Below are 27,477 nucleotides of genomic sequence, written 5' to 3' on the forward strand. Positions count from 1 at the left end.
TCATTCAGGAAGCTTTGGAGATGAAAGTATAAACCAGGAGGGAAAATGTTAAACAGACTAAATTTGAGCTTATTATATATGTCTTGTTGTGATATCTTTTCCCTGGGGAATTTCTTTGCTCTGTGGCTCTATACGAAATCAATCAACAGGTATATATTCTAGATTAATGACAAAATTTGGCATTTGGGCATTAAGCTAGGAGAGTTAGCTAAATGCATTAACTAACCATTAATTAAATGTTACAGTCAGTTAGCTTCATTCTGTTTGTAGCTGTCAGTCATGCCATTAACTCCAGCCAACATTTTACAAATGTAAGAAAATATACATCCGGGACGCCTGGGTCGCTCCGTTGGTTAAGCGACTGCCTTCAGCTCAGGTGATGATTCTGGAGTCCCGGGATCGAGTCCCGCATCGGGCTTCCTGCTCAGCGGGGAGTCTGCTTCTCCCTCTGACCCTCCCCCCTCTCATGTGCTCTCTCTCTCTCTCATTCTCTCTCTCTTTCAAATAAATAAATCTTTAAAAAAAAAGGAAAATATACATCCAGTGAAAGAAAACATTGCAAATTCATCACATTTTATGTACCTTATTTAAATATAAACTTACTTTTTATATCCCCATCCTAACAGCAATTTCTAGTTTTATTTTAAGTAACTTTTATTTATTTATTTATTTTTTTAAAGATTTTATTTATTCATTTGAGAGAGAGAGGCAGAGCACAAGCAGGGGGAGAGGCAGAGGGAGAGGGAGAAGCAGACTCCCCGCTAAGCTGGCAGCCCGACGTGGGGCTCCATCCCAGGACCTGGAGATCACGACCTGAGCCGAAGGCAGATGCTTAACCATCTGAGCCACCCAGGCGCCCCGAATAACTTTTATTTTAAATAATTTCATGTGTTCAGTGAGGAATATAGATGAGCAAAGAGAACATAAGAACACTCTTAAACTCTTCCTATTCATCCCACATTAACTGCTGTTAACATTAGCTGGAAAAGAACAAAGAAGGTGAATTGGACAAAAGAGAAGAAAAAGTAGGGCGTTCTATAGAGAACATTCAGTAAATAGAGAGTAAAGAGGCAGATATAGAAAAAGAATTTTTTTTAAAGATTTTATTTATTTGAGATAGAGAGCACGAGCAGGGGGGCAGAGGGAAAGGGAGAAGCAGGCTCCCCACTGAGCAGGGAGCCCGATGCGGGGCTCCAGGATCATGACCTGAGCCGAAGGCAGATGTGTAACCGACTGAGCCAGCAGGCACTCCTTAGAAAAAGAATTTTTGATGAATTCTTAAGGAAAAACTTAATAGCAACTGGTATATGAGTTCTAAGATCTAGAAAACTCTGGTGGTTTATCCTCATTTTAAAAGTACATCATAATATAAGATTGATAGGAAAAAACAGAAATAGAACAATGAAATCTTTGCTTTTGTCATATCTGCCTTTAGGTACTAGACACTCTTGGAGGTTTCACAGTGGTCTGGGTTGAGAAAGGAAAACAGTTCATTTCTTTCTCACATCCTTCATTCCTTAGCATACAAGGAAGTCCTTGAAGAGTTCTTTTGGTAATTGGCTATGTAATTCTAAACACAAAAAATGTAGTGGTTTGTTTTGTTTTGGTTTTAGCAAAGCTAGGCTTCATCTGGGTTCTTGATATAAACCCTAAAGCTGTTGTGGGATTTAAAGGAGCAAAGCAGAACTCTCTAATTTTATAGTTTGAGTTATTATCTTAATGTTACAGTCATATATACTCCCTCATTCCTGTGCATTGTGTATTGGGAATTTAGAGGGTTTTCTTTTAAAATCACGTCTGACTATGACTGTAACACTTATTATGCTGATAATATTGTTTCTTTCTTGGATGTGAATAGAAGGGCAAAGTAAAGTGCTTTATTAAAATCAGAAATCTAGGGGCGCCTGGGTGGCTCAGTCATTAAGCGTCTGCCTTCGGCTCGGGCCATGATCCTGGGGTCCTGGGATCAAGTCCCACATCAGGCTCCCTGCTCCACTGGAGGCCTGCTTCTCCCTCTCCCACTCCCCCTGCTTGTGTTCCTGCTCTCGCTGTGTCTCTTTCTCTGTCAAATAAATAAATAAAATCTTAAAAATAAATAAAATAAAACCAGAAATCTTAGGAAAATAACATATTTTACTTTATAGTCTACCATATTACAGTACTTCAAGGAGGTTTTATTTTTTTTATTTATTTATTTTTAATTCCAAGGAGGTTTTAATCAAAATTAAAGTATCAAAAAATTCTGAGATGGAAACACACGAACAGTTTGTGGGGGAAGGGCCGAAGCCCAGATTTTAGAATATGTTAGAGTGATAATAGAAGAGGTTTTAAGTTTGGTGAAACTTTTTTTTTTTTTTTTTAAGATTTTATTTTTAGGCAATCTCTACGCCCAATGTGGGGCCCAGACCTGCAACCCTGAGATAAAGAGTCACATGCTCTATCAACTGAGCCAGTCAGGTGCTCTGGGTTTGGTGAAACTTTTAAAAGACTCATCTGTTGCCTTGTGTTCTAGACCAGAGCAGTTTTTTTCAAGGAGTAGGTTCATAATTCCTTTCTTTTCCAGATTGCCAAGGTTGAGAAGCTCAAACCTTTAGAAGTGGAGCTCCGACGCTTAGAAGACCTTTCAGAATCCATCGTTAATGATTTTGCCTACATGAAGAAGCGAGAGGAGGAGATGCGAGATACCAATGGTGAGGGGAAGGCAGCGCTTGTTTCTTCATAAAGGAGACGGAGCTCTTGTCTCAGTTTTGCCAAAAGGGGTTAGTGGAATGGGATGATGGGATGATCACTATCTTCAGTGTTGTTGTTTCTCCGGGTAAATGAGCTTTGTTAGATATTCAAGGGAATAGAAATTTCTGTGATAGGCAGTTGACTATATTCTCAGCTTATTGTGTATCAAACTGATAGTACTAATCTTTGTAATTTTTAACATTTATATATAGAACAGTGAACTTTTAAGAAAAAACAATCCAAAATCCTACTGTCAGGCCTAGGGACTGACAGAAGTTTATTAATTGCCTTTTCCCCCTGGCCACTGTATAGCCTGCTGAGCCTCATTTCATTGCCTTATAACACTTTTGTTTTTTAGAGTCAACAAACACTCGGGTCCTGTACTTCAGCATCTTTTCAATGTTCTGCCTCATTGGACTAGCCACCTGGCAGGTCTTCTACCTGCGTCGCTTCTTCAAGGCCAAGAAGTTGATTGAGTAATAAGGCCCAGTCTCCTCCCACCTTGTATCTCAGCCAGCTGAACATCACTGGGACGTGTCTGACCTAAGGCGTCCTACTAACAGCACCGTCAAGGCACACTGAAGCTTTCTTGCCAGAACTGATCTCTTTGGTGTGGGAGGACAGGGGTTACCACCTATACCCAACAAGTCAATGAGGGACTTTTTTTTAACTTGGTAGCATTTGGACTGGTTTTGCAACAATAGGACTATTATTAGAGTCACCTATGACAAAAAATAGGGGTTACCTAGATAATGCCAAAGTCAGCATTTGTACTGGGTTTCCTCCTGTGATCTGTTTGAACCATGTTTTCTTTCCTTTTCCTGCTCGCTCACCAGCTTGGGCTTCCACTTGAGTTCCTTTACCAAGGTTTGTATGACCATGTTGAACTTGTTTCATTCTGATTGTTGCCTTTGGATTTCTTTGTGAAAACACACTTCACTTTCTCTTGACCCTTAGCTGAAATGTTTAGATAGCTTCTGGTAATATCCTTTCATAAATTTATGTCTCTTAAAAGGGTGATAGATGGGACACCCCATAGAAATGAGCATTGAACTGTACATAACTCTTAAAGAGGACTTCATTTTAGAGAATTAAAATATTTGTGCTCAACTGCCTGACCCTCTTTTGTGTATTTATGTGTGTTTAGTTCTGTGCAGTTTTATCAGGTGTAGATTTGTGTGATCACCACCGCAAGATGCAGAACAGTCTCAATTCTCGTATCCCTGTACTACTACCTTTTTATAACCACAGCCACCTCCCTTCTTTTCCCCAAAGTCCCAATTTCTGGCAACCACTAATCTGTTCTCCATCTCTACTTTTGTCATTTCAAGAATGTTTTATAAATGGAATCATATAGTATGTAACCTTTTTTGAGATTGGCTTTTAAAACTCAGCATAATTCCCTCAAAATCCATCCATGTTGTTGCATGTTATCAAGAGCTTGCTTCTTTTTATTGCTCAGTAGTATTTCATGGTATGGATGTACCACAGTTTGTTTAAACATTCCCCCATTGAAGGACATTGGGGTCATTGTCAGTTTTTGGCCATTTCTACTAAAGCTGCTGTGAACATGGATGTACAGGTTTTTATGTGAACATAAATTCTCATTTCTCTGGGATAAATGCCCAAGAGGGCAATTGCTGGGTTGTATGATAAGCACGCGTTTATTTTTGTAAGAAACCACCCTACTCTTTTCCCGGAGTGACTGCCATTTTACCTTCCCACCAGCAACGTGTGACCAATCCAATTTCTCCGAATCCTCACCAGTACCTGCTATTGTTATTTTTTATTTTAGTCATTCTCATAGGTGTGTCTAGTAATGCCTCATTATGGTTTTAATTTGCATTTTCCTAATGGCAAATGATGCTGAACATCTTTTCCTGTGCTTATTTATCATCTCTATATCTTCCTCAGTGAAGTGTCTATTCCTCTCCTTTTTGCCCACTTTCTAATTAGCTTGTTTTTTCTACTAAGTTTCGAGAGTTCCTTATTTATCCTAGATGCAAGTCCTTTGTCAGATATTGTGGTTGCTTGAATCTTTAATATAACTTCTAGCAAGGAAAATATAGGTAAAATTTACCAACTCTTCTTATGTGGCCAGTCACTGACTTAATTCCTGTCCTTTTTATGTGTTCCATCTAGCAGATTAAGACATATGGGGTACAAAAAAAAACACATCTGGGAGGATTATGAATAGAGTAAGTACTTGAAAATGCATGTTGCAAAAGCAATGCCAAGAATTGCTGTGGGAATATAAGGTGCCTAAAGGCCATTAAGTAAGCAAAGGTATGGATACAAATGACTGTTTGTGAACAGTTAGGAAAAATACTGTCACTTGAAAATTACTCCATTTCGCCCAGGAAAGTGGATTGGAGTCTGTCCTTTCTGTAATCTCTTTTAACCCCTGCTGACTGTTACAGGGCTTTGTCTAAGTGCAGCGGCAAGAATTAGAGGACTTAGGGCATATAGCTTGCAGTTAAGAAGCAGTGTATTAGAATTAACAGAGAACACTGCTGTGATGACCAGGGTAAAGTACAAAAGTAGAACAGGGAGTTGAGTTATGTTGTTAAAATCTCAGGCTGTTCTGTTAATGTTCCAGCTACTCTGAACCCCAAAGCCGTCCCTCCCCCCTCTCCTTGTGTGAATTCCTCGGATGTGGCAGAGTGGTTCTTTCATTAATTTGTGCAACATTGCCATCTGCTGGTAGGAATTGATAGGTACGGCTTCTGAGACTGGCGACCAAATCCTCAACGTAAGGACAGTGGATGTTGAGAATATCCACCTGTGGTATTACATATAGTAGATGACAGAGGATACATCCCAGTAGGGAAGAGAATAACCAAATTTGTGGGTCAGATCCATTTTTACGGGTCTAAAGGTCAAATTTTGTTCTGTACCATTAGCCTAATAAGAAACTCTTTCATATTTCTGACTGGTGCCTTTCCCCTTTTTCAGAAGCAATGACAGTTCTTTGTCAAGTATAACTTGGTTATATTCTTCTGTTTTGACAAAATGGCAAAGAAAAAGATAGGAGAATATTTTATTTTATGATGATGTTTTTTTGTTCCTGAATGTGACTTTGTGAAACTGGGATTTTTTCCACGTCCTTCCCTTTTACTTTCATGCCAAAAATACCAACTCAGACATTTGTGCTTTCAGTTTAAAGTTCATTGATAATTACACCTTGATTTTATCGAATAAGTAAAAATTATTTGTCTTTGATAGAAGGCTAGTGCAAGAGTAGATCAGCTTTAAAAATGGGGATTTTATCTGCTTTCCTCCATTTTGAGCCTTTTCAACACAGTTTATATAATATAGATAGGAATGATACAGTTTAAGTGCTGTTATATCATTGTCATAAACTCCTGTCATAAGCCATTTTTCTGTTTGTTTAATGGAAAGAGGCATGTGGGATTTCTACAGATTCACTTGTAAATGTTGGATTGGGGATTTTTTGTGTAAATTTTCTCAAATAAATGCTAGCAGAAACCATTTTAGGTGTATTTTTCTGTTCCTCTGTTCCTCTTTGTCTGAATTGGCAATAATTCTTCCATAGTCTTCAGTTTTAAAGTATGGCAAATTATCCATGATAAATTAGAGAAAAGGTTGTATGTAATTTACTGCAGATGGATAAAGTTTATTTGAGCTAATACAATTTTATTATATTTTGTAAGTATGTAAGCTGTATGTGTATATAAATATAATCATAATAATTAACACCTTCAGAAAGGCAAAATAGGGTTATGTAAGCCAAGCATTTTCTGTAGCTTCTTTTGGAAACTGCTATTGGAATTAGTCCTAGAGTGTCCTCTCCCTTACCCTCCGTTCTTAAAATTTCCCTCCCAATTCAGAACCTTTCAGGACTTGTTTTTTTGCCCATCACATCTATATAAAACCCAACCCATGGGTGCCTGGGTGACTCAGTCGTTAAGCGTCTGCTTTCAGCTCAGGTCATGATCCCAGGGTCCTGGGATCGAATCCCACATCGGGCTCCCTGCCCAGCGGAAAGCCTGCTTCTCCCTCTCCCACTCTCCCTGCTTGTGTTCCCTCTTTCGCTGTCTCTCTCTCTCTGTTGAAAAATAAATAAGATCTTTAAAACCCAACCCAGCAGGTTAGGGCCATTTTCTCCTTCCTTTTACTTACAGTTGAACATTTTCCATAAAGCTCCTTTCCAAGAGTCAACCTGAAGTGCTTTGCATATTCACAGGCTGGCATCTTATTTATCCTCAACCTCCATTCCCCCCAAAAACAAAATTTGTCAGTGACTCTATAAAGTCTATAAAGTAGGGATTCACAAATTGAGTATATTTAATATCAAAAATGTCTTGGGGCACCTGGGTGGCTCAGTCATCAGGCGTCTGCCTTTGGCTCAGGTCATGATCCCGGGGTCCTGGGATCGAGCCCCGCATCAGGCTCCCTGCTCAGCGGGGAGTCTGCTTCTCCCTTTCCCACTCCCCCTTCTTGTGTTCTCTCTCTCGCTGTCTCTCTCTCTGTCAAATAAAATCTTTAAAAAAATTTTTTTTAATTGTCTTAATTTTCACTGATGATTTACTTTTAGAGAACATAAACAATGAATGAGTTCAGCAAAACTTTTAAATGAACTTAGTAGTCTCAACAGTATCATATACTTGTTAAGTGGTAGTATGTGTTCTGCATATTATTATTCAGTCTGCTGTAGTGGTATCCCACATAACATAAACCCCATGTGTAGTTTTAAATTTTCTAGTACCACAATAAAGTAAAAAGAAACAGGTGAAATCAGTTTTAATAATAGAGTCTTACATATCCAAAATAGCATTTCAACATGTAGTCACAATATAAAAATGATTAATGACTATTTTACTTTTTTTTAAGATTTTATTTATGAGAGAGAGAGCGAGAGAGAGCACAAGCAGTGGGAGGGGCAGAGGGAGAAGCAGGCTCCCTGCTGAGCAGGGAGCCTCACATGGGGCTGGATCCAGGACCCCGAGACCATGACCCAAGCTGAAGTCAGACACCCAACCGACTGAGCCACCCAGGCACCCCACGAATATTTTACTTTTTTACCCCCATATAAAGTCTTCGAAGTCCAGTGTGCATTTTACAGCTACAACACATCTCCATTCAGACTAGCCACAATTCAAGTGTTTAATAGCTGCATGTAGCTAGAGGCTACCATACTGGAAAGTGAAGGTACAGACTTTGCTTGGTACTTTGGTAGATTTTTTAATCTTTACAGTGACTCTATGGCCCCAGGGATCTGCCATTCACAACTGGGAACTTCTGCTATATAGCATCCTAACTATTTACTTGTTAAAATATAACATGGAAATATCCATTTGTGTCCAAAGGCATTTTGAAATCAGTTATACTTTTAGAATGTTCAGTATTTCTGGACTTGAACATTCAAAGGCCAGATGTTTCATATATATCCAGTATAATGAAGAACTGAGCATGAGTGTTTCTGTTCTGTATTCTCTGAGAGAACAGGACATTTGTCTGTTAAGCTTGTATCTATGCATTATAACTAAAACAATTTATAATATTAGGCTAACCAAGCTACAGAAAACTATCATTCCTCATGGCAAAGATGCCAGAAAAAAATGAATAAGCTGTGGCTGAAACCTATTTACTTTTGAATTTAAGTAATTATTTTTTCCATTCTTTTAACTGAAAAAAAAATTTATTGAACATATATTCTTTTTAATATGCTGAGCTAAACTCTGGAGAAGACTCAGATAAATAAGAAGTAATACCTATCCTCAAAGTGCCTTGTAATGAATAGGCAGAGGTAGATGAAATGGCCTCTATCCAGAATGATCTCCCTACTTTGTTTAGCCAACACTGACTTAACATTTTGCGCATATTTCCAGGAACACTTCACCAACCCAGCAAGTTGGCTTGGAAAGATGACCCTCCTAAATTCCTTTCTAGAAGCTTATACTTATTATAGCACTGATTTGTTACACGGACTGTAAGCTCCATGAGAGTAGGAACCACGTTATTTTGTTTTCTGCTGTAACCCAGCACCTGGCACAAGTTGGTACTCAGTGTTTGTTGAATGAATTAATTGAAAAATGTAAAAATATCTAATCTGGCATACTGGAATGAAACCAACAAAATAAAATATGATGGGAGTTATCAATCGGGCTTGCATTTAGGTTTTAACAATGTTCTATACATAGGTGATAATAACCTGATGTTTATTCATCAAATAATTTTTAAGCCTATAATATCAAGTACTTTTCTAGGCACTGATACATAGTTGTAAATGAGTACAAAATCCAGGCTCTTGTGAAGTTTACATTCTAATGAATGGAGATAGTCAATAAAGAACATAACAAGACATCAGTATTTTACAGATAAGCATTGCAAACAAGTGATGTGATCTAGTGGGAGAGCTGCGTTACTTTGGATTGCTTTGGATGTGGAAAAGAGGCTTCGTAAAGTACAAGTATGGTATAAGCAGACCATCATTATAAAGGCTAGTACACTAGTAGAAGTATTAGATCCAGATCAAGGGAGACAGAAGTCCGCTTGTGCTCTCCAATTCAGAGCCAACGTGGAATGTTATGCAGAGTGTAGGATATCATACTTTACAAGGGTCAGTTGATGAGCTGTAGAGAGGTCATAGGAGTGTGAACTCATCCTTCACAACTCCCCTAACCCATTCTACCAGGTATCTTTATCCCCTCCTTGCTATCACTATCCACCTCATTAAAAATCACGAAGGCAATCTCCTGGACTCACATTTACCTCATCAACCACATCCCAACTGATCACAAAGTTCTAAATGTTCCTCAGATGGGGGGCGCCTGGGTGGCTCAGTCTGTTAAGCGTCTGCCTTGGGCTCAGGTCATGATCCCCGGGGTCCTGGAATCAAGCCCTGCATCGGGCTCCCTGCTCAGCGGGGAGACTGCTTCTCCCTCTCCCCCCTACCCCACTTGTGCTTTCTCTTTCTCAGGTAAATAAATAAAACCTTTTTCTTTTTTTAAAGATTTTATTTATTTATTTGACACAGAGAGATAGAGCAGGAACACAAGCAAGGGGGCGCGGGAGAGGGAGAAGGCCTCCTGCCAAGCAGGGAGCCCGATGTGGGGCTAGATCCCAGGACCCCGGGATCAGGACCCAAGCCGAAGGCAGATGCTTAATGACTGAGCCACCCAGGTGCCCCATAAATAAATAAAATCTTTTTTAAAAAGTTTTAAAAAAATGTTCTTCAGATGGATTTCTCAAATCTGAACTTCCTTTCTACTCACACTGATAAATACTTCAGTGCCTCTTCCCTTCTTAGAATATAAATTGCCTCTTAACTGGTCTCCCTGCCTCTGGTTCTTTGTCCTCCACATTTTTATCAGAGTTCTTTGTAAAATATAACTTTGGTCTTATGTAAAGTGACTGTATTGTTTATTGTCTGAGCCAGACTTGAGCAAAATAAAGCTCTGTTAGTTATGCCTGGGGGAAAGGCATGAACTGGGACTTCCCCAGCAAATTAGGACATACAATCACTAATAATATACTCCCCTGCTTAAAAATCTTGAATAATTTTTCCCCCCACAGGAAAGCCAAACACAACAGTTGAGGCCCTGTCTTCTCTTGCTTCTACCCCACATACACCCTGGCTTTCAGCCACATGGCTTTCTCTTAGTCCCAAAACATGGTCTCTGAATGATGTGGATCCAGATTACTGGGTTTGACTCCCATCTCCCCTTAGTAGCTGTGTAACACTGAGCAGGTTACTTAACCTAGGTTATCTCAGTTCCTTCTGTAGAATGAGAATAATATGAGGATTAAGTGGGATGACTCAAGGAAAAACCTTTAGCATAGTGTCAGGAACATAACACTTAATAAAAGTTAGCTGTTATCTCTGTGACGTTGGTCATATTCCTACAGCTTTACAGATTTAAAAAGAAGCTTGGAGATGTAAAGTTGCCCAAGGTCAGTAGCTGATGGAACAGGTTTTTTTCACTGTATTACAATTCTCTTAGTGACTTGCTGGTAAGGAGAGTCTTATTGTAGCTTTCCCACCCTCAAATACACTGGCACCTAGTACTCAAAGAATGTTGCCTGAGATGAGACGGTCAAAGATTTGGAAAGATATACGAAAGGAAAATGTCCAATCTGGAAAATGAGTGTCAGGAGAGTTGACTTAAAATGTTTTTGGAGTTGTATAGAAGAGGAACCTAGGGTGGTTCTGGGAGCAATAACGGCCCACTGAGATGACAGGAGGCAAGTATTTCCGCTTACTATAGTACCTTCAATATCTCACTAAACAAAGAGCACTGTCCAACGTGGAATCACTGCCCTTTAGATAGGGCTGGCGCCAAGATGCGACTGCGCGACCTCCGGACCTCAAAGCTATTTGGAACCTGGCCAGGGATCGGGGACGGGGTCTACAGACCGGTCGGCGACTCCCCTGCCGCGGCCAGAGACCTTCGGTTCCATGCCGTGCACCCCTAGCGGCCGTCATGCGCCGCCCGCCCGGAGGCAGGGAAGCCGGGGCCGCGAAACTAAGCAAGTGGACCAGCGAAGGCGGAGGAAAGCCCGCCGGGCCGGAAGCACCAGGAACTGTTTCCGGGTCAGGGGGAAGGAGCCACCATGGAGCCTCGCGGGGTTGCGGAGCTGACGGAGCCGCGGGCCGGCGTCTGAAGTGAGAGAGGCGTAGTGCGCCCAGCGCCGCTGGGGACACGCAGGCCGGTCCCGCAGCCGCCATCATGTCGGTGCTGGGCGAGTACGAGCGACACTGCGATTCCATCAACTCGGACTTTGGGAGCGAGTCCGGGGGTAGCGGGGACTCGGGCCCGGGGCCCAGCGCCGGCCCGGGGCCGCGAGCCGGCGGCGGCGCGGCGGAGCAGGAGGAGCTGCACTACATCCCCATCCGCATCCTGGGCCGCGGCGCCTTCGGAGAGGCCACGCTGTACCGCCGCACAGAGGTAGCGGCCCCTGGCTCCGCCCGCCCCAGCCCCTCGTTCGCCGCCCCGCTTCCCAGACCCAACCCGGTCCCGGCTTTGCCTGCGGCTTGCGCCTCGGCCTCACTTAGGTTTGCGTGGCCGCAGGGTGTATGTCTCAGGGTCTTCTCCGTTCTTCCAGCTCACCTGCACTGGGAATTGTTAGATCACTGGTGTTACTGACTGGTCGTTTCTGTCGAACCCGGGGAACTGAGCAAGGCATTGAGCCTTCTCTGAGCTTTAGTTTCCCCATCTGTAAATTGGGGTTAATGATAATTACCCTAAAAGTAATCTTTATTTTTTAAGTTTCATTTTGAGACTCGAACGAAGGTACTTTGCAAACTGTAAATTAAAGTGGCATACGAATGTGAAGTTTTGTCAAAACTTACTTCCTCTCGTGTGTAGCTCTCCAATGTCGGGGTGGAGAGGAGGGGCATAGCTTCAAAATTCCCACGTCAGTGGCAACTCCGCAGTCTTTGCCGTTATCTTTAAATTCAGGTATGAACACTTAATTGGAGATTTTTCTAGAAGATCATTGGGTTCGTCGTTGCTTTCTTCATCAGTGTTTATCCGGCAGGGTTTATGCATGGGAAATAACTTTTTGATATATTCTAAGCCACTGTTTCTTAACTTGGGTTGGCGGGAGGCAAGGAAGGACTCCTTTGAAAACCTGATGTAAACATAATCCCTCCCTCCCCCATCCCCTGTTGCATATATACAGATCCTTTGGAGAGATTCTTGGATCACTAACCCCCCAAGTTCAGAACATACACTGATCTGAAACCCTGTAGTGGTGACTCTACTTCCAAAAACTAACCATCAATTGGATTTGATCCCTAAAGTCTTAAACTTGAAGACTTTGGATGATGATGATTCATCCATAAGTGATCCATCTGCAGTTCTGGGGTGTGTTCCAAGCTAGCATATTTCTAAGGCTAAAAGTTGGAGGTGGGGGGGTTGCAAGGAAAAATCTTCAAGTGTTTTTTTATCTTAAGGCAACATTAATGTATGATTTTAGGGTTATGGTTAGTATCTGTTTTTCTTATTTGTACTCATAGTATGAAAAAGAGATGAGCATTGCTATTTCTGTTTTATAATTAAAGAAACTAAGACAGTATATTTAAGTCACTTGACACTTAAATTAGAAGTAGATCTTGGGCTAGAACAGAGTTTCACATCTCCTCGCCCATGCCTTTCCATCATGTTGAACTTGATTACTGAAGTTGGTTTATGTTAAATTTGATTACACTTCCCAAAATTGGCATAGCATTATCCATTATCACCAAGTGTTTATTAGGTTTGTGAATTTACAAAGGTTTGATTAGAAGCAGCCCTTTCCCTCCAGAAGGTTATATTTCACTGGGAAGACAAGTTAACCCTGTTAGTAAGAAAATAACATTTAAGTTGTATGTGTATATAAATGAGAAAGGATACACAAATATCATATCAGTGTATGAGTTCTGAAAATGAAGGAATGTTTGCACTGAATAAATGCACAGTAGAAGGTTTATCAGAATATCCCCCCAAAAAGTTTTAAAAGGCCTGGCAGAATCATTCTAAAGGATAGGGAGAGTGATTTAGGTGGGGATGCCCCTGGGCTGGAGAGCAGTATCAGTAAAGAATTTGGGTGTTATAAAAGAGAGTGAATATTGGGAGCTGCAGATAAATTGTTGTGGATAGAGGAAAACCGGTGACATGTAAAAGTTATAGGAGATACAGAGTTGCAAAATAGAGCAGGTGAGTTCACTTACAAGTGAACTCTGAGCCCTTAGGCATGACTTATTCCTATCTAGAAAGCATAAACAGAAATCACTAGAGAAATCTAAATTTATAAAATTAGAGGTAAGGGGCGCCTGGGTGGCTCAGATGGTTAAGCGTCTGTCTTCGGCTTGGGTCGTGATCCCAGGGTTCTGGGATCGAGTCCCACATCGGGCTCACTGCTAGTTGGGGAGGCTGCTTCTCCCTCTGCCTCTCTCTCTGACTCTCATGAATAAATAAATAAAACATTTAAAAAAATAAAATTAGAGGTAAGTTTAATATTTCCATTTTACAAGAAACTGTGGTCAGCTCTAGATAACTACTCTCTCCAGTTCTCCAGTATTCTAGCCCTACTATAATGTTTATCATGACTAGCAGTTTGTCATGATGTCTGTCAATAGAATCTTTTGAGAGCTACCTCTAGCTGGTATTTTTACCTGGAATTGACATCATTAAATTAACTGTAACAACAATGTAACAGCATCTTAGTGCTTCACTTCCCCCAGTCCTGTAGTAAATTATAATGCTCAATTGTATGAAGAACCTTTAAATTCTGTTCCCGTCTTTTTTTTTTAATTTTTTAAAGCTTTTAGTTACCTACCTGAGAGAGAGAGAGAGAGAGCACAGAGGGAGAGGGAGAAGCAGACTCCCTGCCAAGCAGGGAGCCCGGCACGGGGCTCGATCCCAGGACCCTGGGATCCTGACCCGAGCTGAAGGCAGACGCTTAACTGACTGAGCCACCCAGCCGCCCCTGTTCCCGTCTTCTTTAAAGGAAAAAATAAAAGGAGTCAGTCTCTGCCCATCTAGGAAGTTTTCTTTCTAGGCTTACAGATCAAGGTGTGGATTCATTCTCTGCCAGGCTAGAGAAAAGCACAATACCTCTGTTACTGTGTTGTAGGATGACTCATTGGTTGTGTGGAAGGAAGTTGATTTGACCCGACTGTCGGAGAAGGAACGTCGTGATGCCTTGAATGAGATTGTTATTCTGGCTCTGCTGCAGCATGACAATATTATTGCCTACTACAATCACTTCATGGACAATACCACTCTGCTGATTGAGCTGGAATATTGTAATGGTAAGGTAGAATTCAGTGGGACCTCCTCTGGCAAGACGTTGTTGTGCTTATACTTACCTTGAAGGGGAGAAGAAAATAAGAGGCATATACGTTGATTAAAAACTTTAAATGGATTTCTAGAGTTTAAGAGAAATAGTTCATATAGTTTAAGAGAATAGTTCTTGGAGAATTTTGAAGTGATTTACAAACTAAGGGGAGGGATTTTCCCCTGCATACTCAAATTCTCCCTTAATGCTTACAGTTCCATCTTCAAATTATTTTTTCAGTTGATTTTTACATTCACTTTTCAAGGTTTTTTCATATGAATTGACTTTAGTTAGGCATTAATGTTAGACATCTAATTAGGCGCTAGAGACATAGTGTGGCTTGGCACTGCTTGATGTAATATTTAATGAAATCTTACAAGTGGTACTTATATTGACTCAGCCAAAGCTATCCAATTGAAAAGTGGTTCAAAGATCATAGCTGAATGAAAATGACACATAGTAAAGCATGGCCTTAATTTATCTGGTCTCTGACTTCTTTGGACCATTTTGCTTGTAAGATAGCAGTATTAGCTCAGTTGCTAGGAATATACTCTAAGCCCATATCCCAAGCTCTACTACTTCTTAACTCTGTAACTTTGCACAAGAAACCTCTGTGCCTCAGCTTCCTCATCTTAATATGAGTTTATTAAAAACAGTACCTGTCTCCTAGGGTTGTTGTGTTAAATGAAGATGTAAACCCCCTAGCATAGTACTTGGTGTGTGTAGCAAATCTTCAATACATACTATACTAGCTGTTATCCTTATTACATAGGAGAACCCTCAAAGCCCTTTCTTAAGCTACATGCTAAAGAAGTCCCAGCATATCCTTCACTTAAATCTCTAAGAGAAAGCTCTTAGACTTCTAACTTTTTGTCTTGTCTTGTGTACCATGATTGTTGCTGGTTCTGATCAACCCTCAATGTACAAGATTATATTAGAGATTTCTGAAGTAGCAGAAGCCTCAAGCAGTTAACTTCCTTTGTGGTTAGGAGGGACTAGAACAAATGGTAAATTTGTTGAAACACTGAGTTACTAAATTGCAGAGGAAAAGAAGCTGTGAAACTGAGCCAGGACTAAGGTGTGAGTTACAGTTTTAGGTAGGAAGTGAAATGAATGGTGATCATTTGCAGTCTGTTACTTGATAAAGGAAAGGGAGAAGCACGTTCAGACTTATTCTGCAGAAAGGAGTTAGTAGAAGGAGTAATGATTGGAAACAGTCTAGGGTGCCCCCTAAATTATGGGAAACCTTTTCAGTGTGAAGTAGTAAAAAAAGGAAGTTGTCGATGAGATACCCCTGTATGTACAAAACATTGCATCATAGGTATAGCCCAAATGTTCTAGTAGTCACACCGGAGAGTTGTTACAAAAATATTGCAGATTCTTTTAAAAGGAGTTCTAGAAAGGAAAATCTTCTGATTTTTGAAGACATTCAAAGTATTTTGCTAATTGGGATAATATAGGAATGGCCTTTATTCTTCTCTTTTCTAAAAATGTCATACTTCCCATTTTTGCATTGAGCCTCATTTGTTAGGGAGGGGAATCTTTGAAGACGACTTTGGATACAGTCCTCGAGGGATGGGGAGAGTTTTATAAAGAGCCAAGAGGAGAAGGGGATTCCTTTGGGGAAGCAGTTAAAATCTGTTAAAACCCTAGTAGCTACAGGAGCCAAGCTTTGATCTTTATGAAGCAGTTCACACCTGTCTCTTGTTTAATTGCAGGAGGGAACCTGTATGACAAAATCCTTCGTCAGAAGGACAAGTTGTTTGAGGAAGAGGTAATTCATGCTTCTGTGGAAGGAAGCTAGAATTGTATTGTGATTCTTGCATTCTAGGCCTGTATTTACTCTTCCAACAATGAAGAGTGTTTTTTCCTTCCAAGTTCTGGTTGCTATTCATGAGAAAGGAAACCTCTAACAAGGAAGCTGTCTATAGCTGCTTCCTAAACGCTTTACCTCCACATCATGATTCTCTATGGGCTTTCTTTCCCGGTTCTATTACTGCATACTGGTATGCCCAGTTTTCTATACCTTTGCATTCTTGGATTTCTTTCCACAACTCTGCTTCACCATACTATATTTTATAATGGCATTGGAACTGTTTTATGATGATCTGCTTTTTATTTTTACCCCTACCACTTTTCTTTGCCTACTCAACCTCCAAGCAAGAGATGTCAGGTCATGTTGAATCATAACCTCGGGTTGTAGCTTCCTTTGTTTTGTTTGTTTTAGTGTGTGTCTTTATATAAGTGGAATTTTTTTGTTTCCAGTCCAAATACAATTTTTTTTTCTGTAGATGGTGGTGTGGTACCTATTTCAGATTGTTTCAGCAGTGAGCTGTATCCATAAAGCTGGAATCCTTCATAGGTAATGAGTGAAAGAATATGGGATGGAGGGGCACCTGGGTGGCTCAGTCGGTTAAGCGTTCAACTCTTGATTTCAGCTCAGGTCTTGATCGCAGGGTCATGAGTTGAAGCCCCGCATTGGGCTCCACACTGGGTGTGTGTGGGGCCTACTTAAAAAAAAAAAAAAAAAAAAAAAATACAGGATGGATTCCTCCCCACCAATCTAACCCCCACCTTGGGTACCTCCCATCAGCACTATTATTTTTTTGGTTAAGCAGTCAAGGCTTTTCCGTTAATATAATTTAGGAAGGAAAGAGTGAGTAATGAGGGGTGTTACCTTCACTTCCTGAAGTTAAATTATGTTTGTGATCTAGGAAGAGTCTCAGTAGCCAAGTACTGCTCAGTTACTTCTTTAAGAGATATTTTAGAGTTCAATTCATTAATTCATCAGTAAAGTCTAGAAGCCACTAAGAGAAGTGGTATTAGATTGGTTGCAATTCGCGGTAAATGTTTTCTATGAGCAATAATAATTGGCAAGTATTTTTAATTATATAATTGAGTCTTAATTTAGATAAAAAGCTATTTTGTACGATTTTACTAGATCTTTGGGGAAAAACAGCTTTCTATTCATTTCTAGTATAGGAAAGAGCTATTAGAACATTTCCACATTATACCCTTAAGTGAGTCATTGATAATTGCTAGAGATTAATGTTGATTCACCAGTATTTCTTTTTTTGTTAGTTTGTTTATTCAGTTAACATGTGCTTCTCAATAGCTATTGAATGGCTACTACAGTTGCATATTATTTTCTTTTCAAAAGTTACAAGGAGCATTCTGGTTTTTTTTTCACATTTTAAGGAAGCCAGAGTGTGAACCAGGCACAGTTTATTTGTGTTACATAGGACCAGCTCATCTTTAGAAAAATAGCCAGTGGTTTTACTTAGGTGAGCTACACAGCCTAGTCATGTTGCTGCTGGGATGTGCAGCCTCTTCCCTTGCCTTAACAGATTTGAAGCATTAACACCAACCAATTCAGGGCATAAATGGTAATTGAAGAGGCAGTGCACCTTACAGGAATTATAGGATTACGTGGGGCTGTGTTTTCCATCTGGCCCTCTCAATTTTTCCTAACATCCTCAGTGGTACGGGAGACATGCTTGTGCTAAGAAGCCCTGGAGGACAAAGTTAATTCTCTGCCTCCACTCCCCCAAATCCCCTTTTCAATATTAAAGTACATGGGAAAGTGGTGACCATTGTTTGGGATCCCATAACAGTGTGAGCAGTGGTAACCACTCATTTTATTCTGTACTAATTCTGGGCGGAGTCAGGGATGAAACAAAACAATTGTCTGTAGGAGTTTAATATACAGTATCTTTTTTTCCAGAGATATAAAGACATTAAATATTTTTCTGACCAAGGCAAACCTAATAAAACTTGGAGATTATGGCCTAGCCAAGAAACTTAATTCTGAGTATTCCATGGCTGAGACGGTAAGTATGTGTTGCCCTTGTCTTAAGTTTTTTTTCTTTTCCTTTCCAGTACTATGAGATATAACTGTACACCACTCCAAATTTCACACACTTTTCTCAGTAGTCCTTGCAAGTTCTCCATACTTATAAAGCAGGTCTTCAGGAGTCTTTTTCCTGTGCTTACTAATAGGCATTTACATGCTCAGATGTTCTTTTAGGAGTCATTGTCCATATCACAGCTCTGACCTCACAGCCCTTTTCAGCACTTTCTAAACAGGAAAAGGGGGTGCCTGGGTGGCTCAGTCAGTTGGGTGTCTGCCTTCAGATTGGGTCCTGGTCTGGGACCAAGTGACTCCCTGCTCGGTGGGGAGTCTGCTTCTCCCTCTCCCTCTGCCCCTCCTCCCTGTTTGTTCTCTCTCTCTCTCTCTCTCTCTTGCTCTCTCTCAGTATCCCTCAAATAAATAAATAAAAATCTTTAACAAAAAAATAATAAAAAAAATAAAAACAGGAAAATGCTCTACTGTTTTTTCTGGCGGATCTTTAGGAGATTTTAGTTTATCTCTTATTTAGTATTTGAGCTTAGGATGTTGGACATCTCTTTTTGTGTTTCCTCTGAATTTTTCTGGTTCGGAAGCCCTATACTACAAATAAAGGCTGATGCACAGAGAACAATCTGGTGTTAATATCATATGCCGTCCCAGCTGCAGGGCTTCTTTCTCACCTGATCCTAAGAAAGACCATTGGTAAAGAGTAGATGTAAGTTGATCTTTAAGGACAGTGATTTCATCCTTTTAGGAATTATAAAGCCCAATTATTACTCTTCTGGTTTCACAGTGCTCTGTCCTTGAAAGAACTTGAAAATGTAAGTTAATAAAATTAATTTGTCCTGTTGATATTTTTTGATAATGTCAAGATATGCCTGTAAGCAGTTTAGAGACATGCTAATGTCTGCTTCAGGAACTCAGTCTGCTTGTACGATGGTGCCGTATTGAGCTTCTGAGGAAGTAATCATGTCCTTATATGGATTTTTCTCATCAAGTATAATCTGGTGTAAAACCAAGACTTGACTTTTTTTAGCCAGTTAAATGTAAAGAAGGAATGATATGAAAATTTATAAATGCCATACAATCCATCTAAAAATTGCTTTGCTTTGCTGGTTAAAGATGGCTATCAGTTTTATTAGAACTTCTAGGGTACTCATCATCTCATCTGGGGAGAGGCACAACCTCCATTCAGGACATTTGATTTCCAAACTCATTCCTCAAGGCAGAAGATCTTTTTCAAATTTGAAAGAAATTTCCCTAGTTGTGTTACTATTACAGAGGTCAAACAGCCATTTACAGAGTTTCAGTACTATGCACTTCAGTTAGAACTTTTGACCCCTTTATTTACTTATCATCTCCCCCGTGCCAGTTTTTTTGTTTTTTGTTTTTTTTCCATTGGTGAACTTTTACTAAGTATGTCTTTATCTGTATGAAGTCTTCAGTGGACCTAAAGCCTTTGTGATCTAGGAATCACTGTTGTGCCTCCCCAAATTACCACAGTGCCTTTACCCTTTATAATTCTTCCAAGAAATTTGATAAGATAAAAGATTTCTCCCCATAGTGGCATCATCTCATAAAAAGCTTTTTGGATATGCTGATGAACATTTTATAGTTGTTAACACTAGTTTGTGAGAAATTTATTTTAGTTGTTGAAGTATTAATACAGTCACCTCAGAAATGAAGTTATTCTTTGATTGTGTTCTTTGTTGTTCAGCTTGTGGGAACTCCATATTACATGTCTCCAGAGCTCTGCCAAGGAGTAAAATACAATTTCAAGTCTGATATCTGGGCAGTAGGCTGTGTGATTTTTGAACTGCTGACATTAAAGAGAACATTTGATGCTACAGTAAGTTGTATTATCCCCACCTTGTCCTTGCAAATGGTATAACTTGGTTGAGAAAATCAAATTCCTTTATCCCTGAGTTTCTGATTTCTTCATCAGAAATCAGCTGTAGGCAAAAAAACAAAGTATTCAGGCAGTGGCTTGGTGTAGCATATTATTAAAATGCTATATACCAGATTTATCTTTAACTTCAGTTCCCTACTAAAATAATCTTACTCAAGTGCATTGAGCATTGTACTTGAGTTTGTTGACTATAATTTTGAAATTGGCTCTAGGATCCACTATGTGATGCTGCCGTTTGGATAAACCATTTCATTTCTTATGCTTCAGCTACATCATTTTTTTTTTTAAGCTAAGGCAAATTATGTAGTACTCATTAAAGTGTTTTGATCTTTTTATAAAAAATTATACACTGACTCTTATATTAGAGGTTGTTATTGTAATGGACAACAAATCCTTTTAGTGTTTTTTTTTTCTTCCTAAGTAAAGCCCAGTGTAAAGCAGTGCTTCTCCAACTTTCATACACATAGGAAATCACCTGGGCACCTTGTTAAAATGCAGACTATTTTTTAGTAGGTCTGGAGTGGGTCCCAATATTCTGCATTTCTAACAAGTTTCCACATGATACTGATGCTGCTAATCCATGGACCAAACTGAGTAGCAAAAGTGGATTCACATCCAGTGTCCTCTACAAACCATGTGTGAGAACTTAAGCAAATTGTTTCAGAATTTCTTTGATACTCTATTTTATTATCTATAACAAGGAAAAAATATATATCTTTCTCATAGAGATACTGTGCTAATGTATATGAAAAATGCAAATGTAAGATGCAAATTCATTGGCCTTTCATGAGACCTATTTATTTTTCTAAATTCTAAAGTTTATTCTGGTATATCATCTAATTATTCTAAATAATATAGTGGAAGGAAAATGAGTATTAGAGTCAAGACAGACTTTGGTTGGAGTTATGATGCCATTTTTTACTATCTGTGTGGCTTGGGCAAGTTACTTTACATCTCTGAATTGGTAATCATAATAACCTCCTCACAGGGGGTTTGCAAGGGTTCCTACCTAGCACACTGTGGTTTCTCAATAAAGGAGTTAATGGTATTATTATTATAATATTATTGGCATTGTCATCTTATTATTTACTGCCTTATCTGTTGCAGCAGAGTATCCCCTGCATAACCATTTTTAGGGTATATAAATTGGGAGGCAGAGTACTTGGCAAAGGAGGTACTTAAAGCCAGGAAGCATGGCTAATCTTGCTTCCCTTTTTGTGGGGGATTCAGTTGAAAGGTCAGATTATAATGTACTCTGAGTATTATCCTATTGGCCCCATAGTCATATCTCCTTGTTGGCCGTTTGGCTTCATTCCGTCTGATAGCAACAGTGTATCCCTAGCCATTTCTTGCTGATGCATACTAATAGTTATAAAAGAAATCAGACCTAATGCAGAACTATTGCCATTTCTTTAAAAAATAAACAGACATTTCAGAACCCCTACTAGTAGGTTATAATCTTTATATAACCAAGAATAACCATTTTGTCATAGAATCCACTCAACTTGTGTGTGAAGATTGTACAAGGAATCCGGGCCATGGAAGTTGATTCTAGCCAGTACTCTTTGGAACTGATTCAAATGGTCCACGCGTGCCTTGACCAGGTAAGTGTGACTTACGTGTTGATTTCAGTTTAGGGTTTTCCCTTCCCACCACAGTGTTGGGAGTATGGTATGCCTAGATGAACCTGCACAAAGCCGCATTCACTTCCCCAGGGTAGGGTATGTTTGTGGCTGGCTGTACCCAGAAGAATAGGCACTGGCAATTCATGATAGGTATTTGTTTCAGACAACAAATCCTTGAGCTTTATTATGCTTTATTCTTACTTTATTGATTTGTGAAATCAAGGTGCTCCGTTTTTTATGATCAAGATTAATTTTCATAGATTGATTTTACAAAATTATAATCAGAGATAATTTAGAAGAGTTTCTAGCATGCAGAATATATATAGTTCTGTGTATATAGTAGTGTAGCTCTAGATTGGTATTATTCAAAATATGGTTCTTGAACCATAGGTATTAGAATTGCTAGGGATGGAAGAGTTTTACAAATAAAAAAATGAAGATTCCTGAGTCCCACCCTGGACCAACTGGATTAGAATCTCTGTAGATAAAGCCCAGAAATCTTTATAACAAGCACTCTGGGAGATTCTTATGTGCCATATATATTGCAGTTTGAGAGGCAGTGCCGTAACTGAACAAGTAAGGAAGGTGCACTGTCCGCTCATGTACACGTGTTGACAACGAAATGATATGCATCAAACATGGAATGTGACATAAGAAATTGTTTTTGAAACAAAAGGATAATATACAGTGATCTTTGAGTAATTAGCATACAGCCTTTTAAGAGGAAGTAAAATGCCTCTTTAGACCCCATTTTGCCCTTTTCCTTTAAATTAAAACTAACCCAGTTTGTACTTTTTAGGATCCTGAGCAGAGACCCACAGCAGATGAACTTCTGGATCGCCCCCTTCTCAAGAAACGCAGGAGGTAAAGTACAGAGAAGTCCACTCTTTGTCTTTCTGTGGTTGGTTGATTGTTAAAGGCCTGATGAGAAGACCATGAGAGAGGGCAGTATTTCCTGACTTGGCTGCTCTGGTGCCATTTTCTACCAACATCTCTGCTTTTGCTACTGGAGAGGAGCTCCTGACTTCCACCTCCTTAGCCTGTGCTGTCTTGTTCTGAATTTATACTGATGAGAGCCTAGAGCCCTGCACTCCCCTCATCTGTGAGTTTTAATCTAGAGTTAGGGCATTAGAATGTAGTAATTAAGAGAGGAGGGCTCTGGTCTCAGACATCCTTAGGTTTGTATGAGTTCTATTATTTTGTTTGTCAAGTTATTCAACATCTCTGTTCTTTAGTTTTCTCCTCTATAAAGTCAGGTAGGGTAAGGATTAAAGGAGGGAATGCATATAAAGTGCTCAGCCCAGGGCTTGGCACAAGATGCTCAGCGATTGTCAGATAGTAGTATGGATTTAAAGTGGGCCTTTGTTTTTCAGTGCATTCGTTTAGATGGTATGTTGCAGTTGGAGGAGTCTACTTCAGAAATCAAGCTTGAATGGTTGTTGACATGTTACTTCCTGAGATTTTTTCTGTGTTAGAGGTCTCAGAGATAGGAAGGAGGTCCTTTATCCCTCACGTCCTATAGGAGGCTTCAAACCCAAACTTAAAGGAAGATGTATTCTTTGTTATTCTTTTTTTTAAGTAATCTCTACACCCATTATGGGGTTCGAACTCATGACCCTGAGATCAAGAGTGGCATTCTCCTCCGGCTGAGCCAACCCCTTTATTATTCTCATCCTGTTATACTGTTTTTGTCTTACTGACCTTCTTCCTCCCCTACCAGTTCTTTGTTTCTGTATCTTCCCAATATTCAAATCTTTGCTCTGCTCTTTTTTCAAGTCTTGCCCTTAGATACATTAAGTATATACTTAATTCCCTAATCATTGTCGTTTGGCCAGTACCTTTATTTTGTTGTGTCATTTAATTGATCTTTTCTGATTCTTCTCCAGTTAAGGTCTAGCCAATGTTTTAATGCCTAGAATTACATGTAATACTCCAGAAACGGCACTGTGACCTTCCACTTATGGTCGGCACATATTCTAGCAGTATCGCCCTTTGCTACTGGTTAAGCATATTTAACTTTTTTATCTGGCTTATTTCCCAACAGTATAATCACTATTTTAACTTCTTTTCAAATATTTCCATTGATAATTTTTAATGCAATTTTTATTGAGATAATTATAATTTATACACAGTATTTCATTAGAACTTTGTACTTGATGGAAAAACAGAAGACAGAGAGCTTTCTAGATAAGGCACAGACATAGCAAACTGTGGGAAGTATTCAGGAAACACTTAAGTCCTACTTCACTAGGTTGGGGGTTCTAGACCAGGGGCTCTCAATAGCGACACCTCAAGAGCTTTCAAAAACTACTGATGCCTAAGTGCCACCTCAGGAATTCAGCTGTAAGTGTTTTAGACAGAACGAGTACCCTGGGCTAGAATATGGGGAGTAAGTAGGAGGAAAGAAGGCTGGAAAGATAGGCAAGAATCCTCAATGCTAGACAAAGGGATCTGTGCTTAATTCAAGCTATGGTCCAGTAGTGGGTGTTTATGAGAGGGAAGTTCATGTGGTAAGGGGCATGCCTAAGGAAGACTCATTTAGCAAACCAATCTCAGTGTTAGATCAGTATAGGACTGATAAAGTGGGTTGGCAGTGGGCTGAGTCAGACCTATTAGGCCGTGCTGCTGCAATCGGGTGGGAAGCAAAGCTGCCTAGAGCTAACATGGCGGCAGGCTGGGAGAGGAGAGGTGAATATGAAGGGCGATGTATAGGCAGAATCAATAGGACTGAAATATCGAAGAGAGGGAGACAGCTGAGTCAAAGGTAACTGAGGTTTTAAGCTTAGTCCACCGGGAGAATGGGAAGTGCCAGTTGCAGAAATAGGAGAGTCAGAAAGAAAAGCTGTATGCGAGAAAGAGAATGAGCTGAGGTTTAGAGATGGTGAGTTGGGAAGTCAGTGGGCAGCCTGGATGGAGAGATCAGCAGGTATTTAAAATGTGCAACAGAGGTTCTCTAGGTTCTCTGTTCCAGCTTGGAATGTTTCTTGGTGAAAGAAAACATATGGCCCCAAACTGCTGGCCCCGTCATATCTAATGATTTGTCCAAAGCCAGGCCCGTATAACTGTTTGAATCGTATTGAGTTACTTCTCCAAAAGCATTGTCATGTTGCAGGAGGCATATGGTTTATAGAGGATTAAATCTGTGAAACGTATTAAAGAGACACTAGTACAATGTAAGAACCTATTCTTTCACTCATGTATCTTTGCTTTTCTTTTGGTAGAGAGATGGAGGAAAAAGTCACACTGCTTAATGCACCTACAAAAAGACCAAGGTAATGCCTAGGAGACTCGTAAAAAGTGATATCTCTTAAATTACCATCAGGGGGTCTTTCTTTCTTTGGTGCATGCATTGTTTGATCCCAGTAAGTAGCCTATGGCATCGTTTGAGAAGCCAACATAATTATCTGACATTCATAAATGTCACATAATCATTTCTGAGAAAACAGAAGGCTATAATTTCATCCTCATGCTGAAGTGAACATCATTACCATGATGAATGTTGAGAAGTTGAAAAGTGTAGGTGTTATGGACCAGACTGGAATCTGATCTGGCTGAGCTGTGATGAAGCCTGGAGGCAGGAATTGCAAGGCCTCTATGACAGAGGGTTGAAATAAGTTGTCAAGAAAGAACATACTTTCTCATACCATAATTGGCAGTTCTTCTCTGGGAACAGACTGGAAGCATTTTTCTTTGATACAGTTTTTTATGTTAAATGTGCCTTTGTTCTGGGGGTTGTTGACAGGTCAAGCACTGTGACTGAAGCACCCATTGCTGTGGTAACATCACGAACCAGTGAAGTCTATGTTTGGGGTGGTGGAAAATCCACTCCCCAGAAACTGGATGTCATCAAGAGTGGCTGTAGTGCCCGGCAGGTGTGTGCAGGGAATACTCACTTTGCTGTGGTCACAGTGGAGAAGGAACTGTACACCTGGGTGGTAAGTGAAAACTAAGTACCTTAGAACAGTGATATAAGCCTAATTGTTTACTGGGCCGAGGCTGTCTTAAGTATTTTGTTAGTTGAACATGTGCTGCAGGAATGGCAGCATGGGGTGATGGAATGTAAGCTCTTATGAGAGCAGGGATTTTGTCTGTTTAGTTCACTGAGTATCTTTCCCCAGTACCTGGTACATATTAGGTCATTTGTAAATGTTTTTTGAATGAATGAATGAAAGAGAGAAAGAAGGAAAGAAAGAATGAAAAGAGCCCTAGGTTTGGACTTGGGAGACTGGACTCTCATTTACTGAGTGATTTCAGAGCTGGGTGATTTCAGAAAGTCACTTAATTACTCTGTTCTATTACCGTGAATTTCAGAGCAACTAGTGTCTGTGAAATAATTTTATAGACAAATGAAGCAGTGTACCACATAGGAAAATTCTAAGACCTGTACCAGTGATTGAAGATAGCTAGGCATAGCTTCAGTAGAATTTTCCTTTGTTCCCTTCTAGATTTCACCCTGTCTCTCAGCTTCTGGAACAAATTGCCTGTATTTGTTACCTCTTTTCTTATCTCCCACTCACTCCTCATTCACCTACAATGCAGCTTCCATTCCTGCCACTTGATTGAAACTACTCTTAATAAAATGACCTATAAATTATAAACATAAAACAGATACTTTGGGGCACCTGGGTGGCTCAGTCGATTAAGCGTCTTCCTTCAGCTCAGGTCATGATTGCAGGGTCCTGGGATCAAGCCCCATGTCGGGCTCCCTGTGGGGAATCTGCTTTTCCCTCTCCCTCTGCCCCGCCCAACTTGTGCACTCTCTCTCTCAAATAAATAAATAAAATATTTAAAAAAACACAGATACTGGGTGCCTGGGTGGCTCAGTTGGTTAAAAAAACACAGATACTATGTTGTTCTTACTTTCTTGACTTCCTGGCGGCATTTGACATAGTTGATATCTCCCTCCTTGAACCTTTGGCTTCCAATGAGAGCATCTTCTCTTGGCTTTTCTCTTCTTTGTGCCTTCTCACTTGTTTCAGAATGCTTTTCCTTTACCCAGCCTTGTGTTAGGCTCTCAGTTCTTCTCACTCTTCCTTTTCTTCCTGAGAGAGCTCATTTTTTCCAGTAGTCTCAGATAACTTCTCCACAAGGACAGGCTTTGTCTCCAGTGTGTGACAGAGTAGACGCTCAATTATTGATAGATTGAAAGAATGAATGAAGGATTTGACCTCTGTTATAGAACATTAACTGTTACTTCCTTAAAACCCTGTCCCTTAAAGAACTAGCCCCTGGGGGGCTGCCACAGATGGAATGAAATTACCGTCCCTTAAAAAACATTTATATAAGGACTTACAGTTGAGTTCTTGAATGAAAAGAATTACTTTTCTCTGTAAAACTGTTGAAACATCATTTAGACCTATTCTCAGTGCTATATAGCAGCCTCTTTGATGCAGCCACATTCTTTATAATTGTTCCGTATTTCAGGGAAACTATGACCAAAATTTGAAAAACTTCTAGAAAGGATTTCCAAGAGGCTATACTCCTGTAAAAAACAGTCAAATTAGACTACATGAAGAATTTTTTTTCACCAACACCCATAATTAAATATAAAAGTTCACCTTAGACTTGAAGGAGGA

At 39.9% G+C, this 27,477-nt stretch overlaps 2 protein-coding genes across 2 annotated transcripts in view; both read left to right on the plus strand.

The window, feature by feature from the left end:
- Positions 1–6,222, plus strand: part of TMED10 (transmembrane p24 trafficking protein 10) — a 35,138-nt gene extending 28,916 nt beyond the window's left edge. The window contains exons 4-5 of the mRNA XM_027570770.2: positions 2,564–2,690; positions 3,089–6,222. Of these exons, the coding sequence (XP_027426571.1) occupies positions 2,564–2,690; positions 3,089–3,210 (249 nt within the window). The 3' untranslated portion in view covers positions 3,211–6,222. The remainder of the gene's footprint in view (positions 1–2,563; positions 2,691–3,088) is intronic.
- A 5,046-nt stretch (positions 6,223–11,268) lies between these two features.
- NEK9 (NIMA related kinase 9) overlaps positions 11,269–27,477 on the plus strand; it is a 36,729-nt gene continuing 20,520 nt past the window's right edge. The window contains exons 1-10 of the mRNA XM_027569548.2: positions 11,269–11,642; positions 14,314–14,491; positions 16,236–16,291; positions 16,809–16,879; positions 18,242–18,347; positions 20,085–20,216; positions 21,770–21,880; positions 22,701–22,765; positions 25,123–25,173; positions 25,644–25,836. Of these exons, the coding sequence (XP_027425349.1) occupies positions 11,424–11,642; positions 14,314–14,491; positions 16,236–16,291; positions 16,809–16,879; positions 18,242–18,347; positions 20,085–20,216; positions 21,770–21,880; positions 22,701–22,765; positions 25,123–25,173; positions 25,644–25,836 (1,182 nt within the window). The 5' untranslated portion in view covers positions 11,269–11,423. The remainder of the gene's footprint in view (positions 11,643–14,313; positions 14,492–16,235; positions 16,292–16,808; positions 16,880–18,241; positions 18,348–20,084; positions 20,217–21,769; positions 21,881–22,700; positions 22,766–25,122; positions 25,174–25,643; positions 25,837–27,477) is intronic.

The sequence above is a fragment of the Zalophus californianus genome, chromosome 6 (assembly GCF_009762305.2).
Source record: "Zalophus californianus isolate mZalCal1 chromosome 6, mZalCal1.pri.v2, whole genome shotgun sequence".
Lineage (NCBI taxonomy): Eukaryota > Metazoa > Chordata > Mammalia > Carnivora > Otariidae > Zalophus > Zalophus californianus.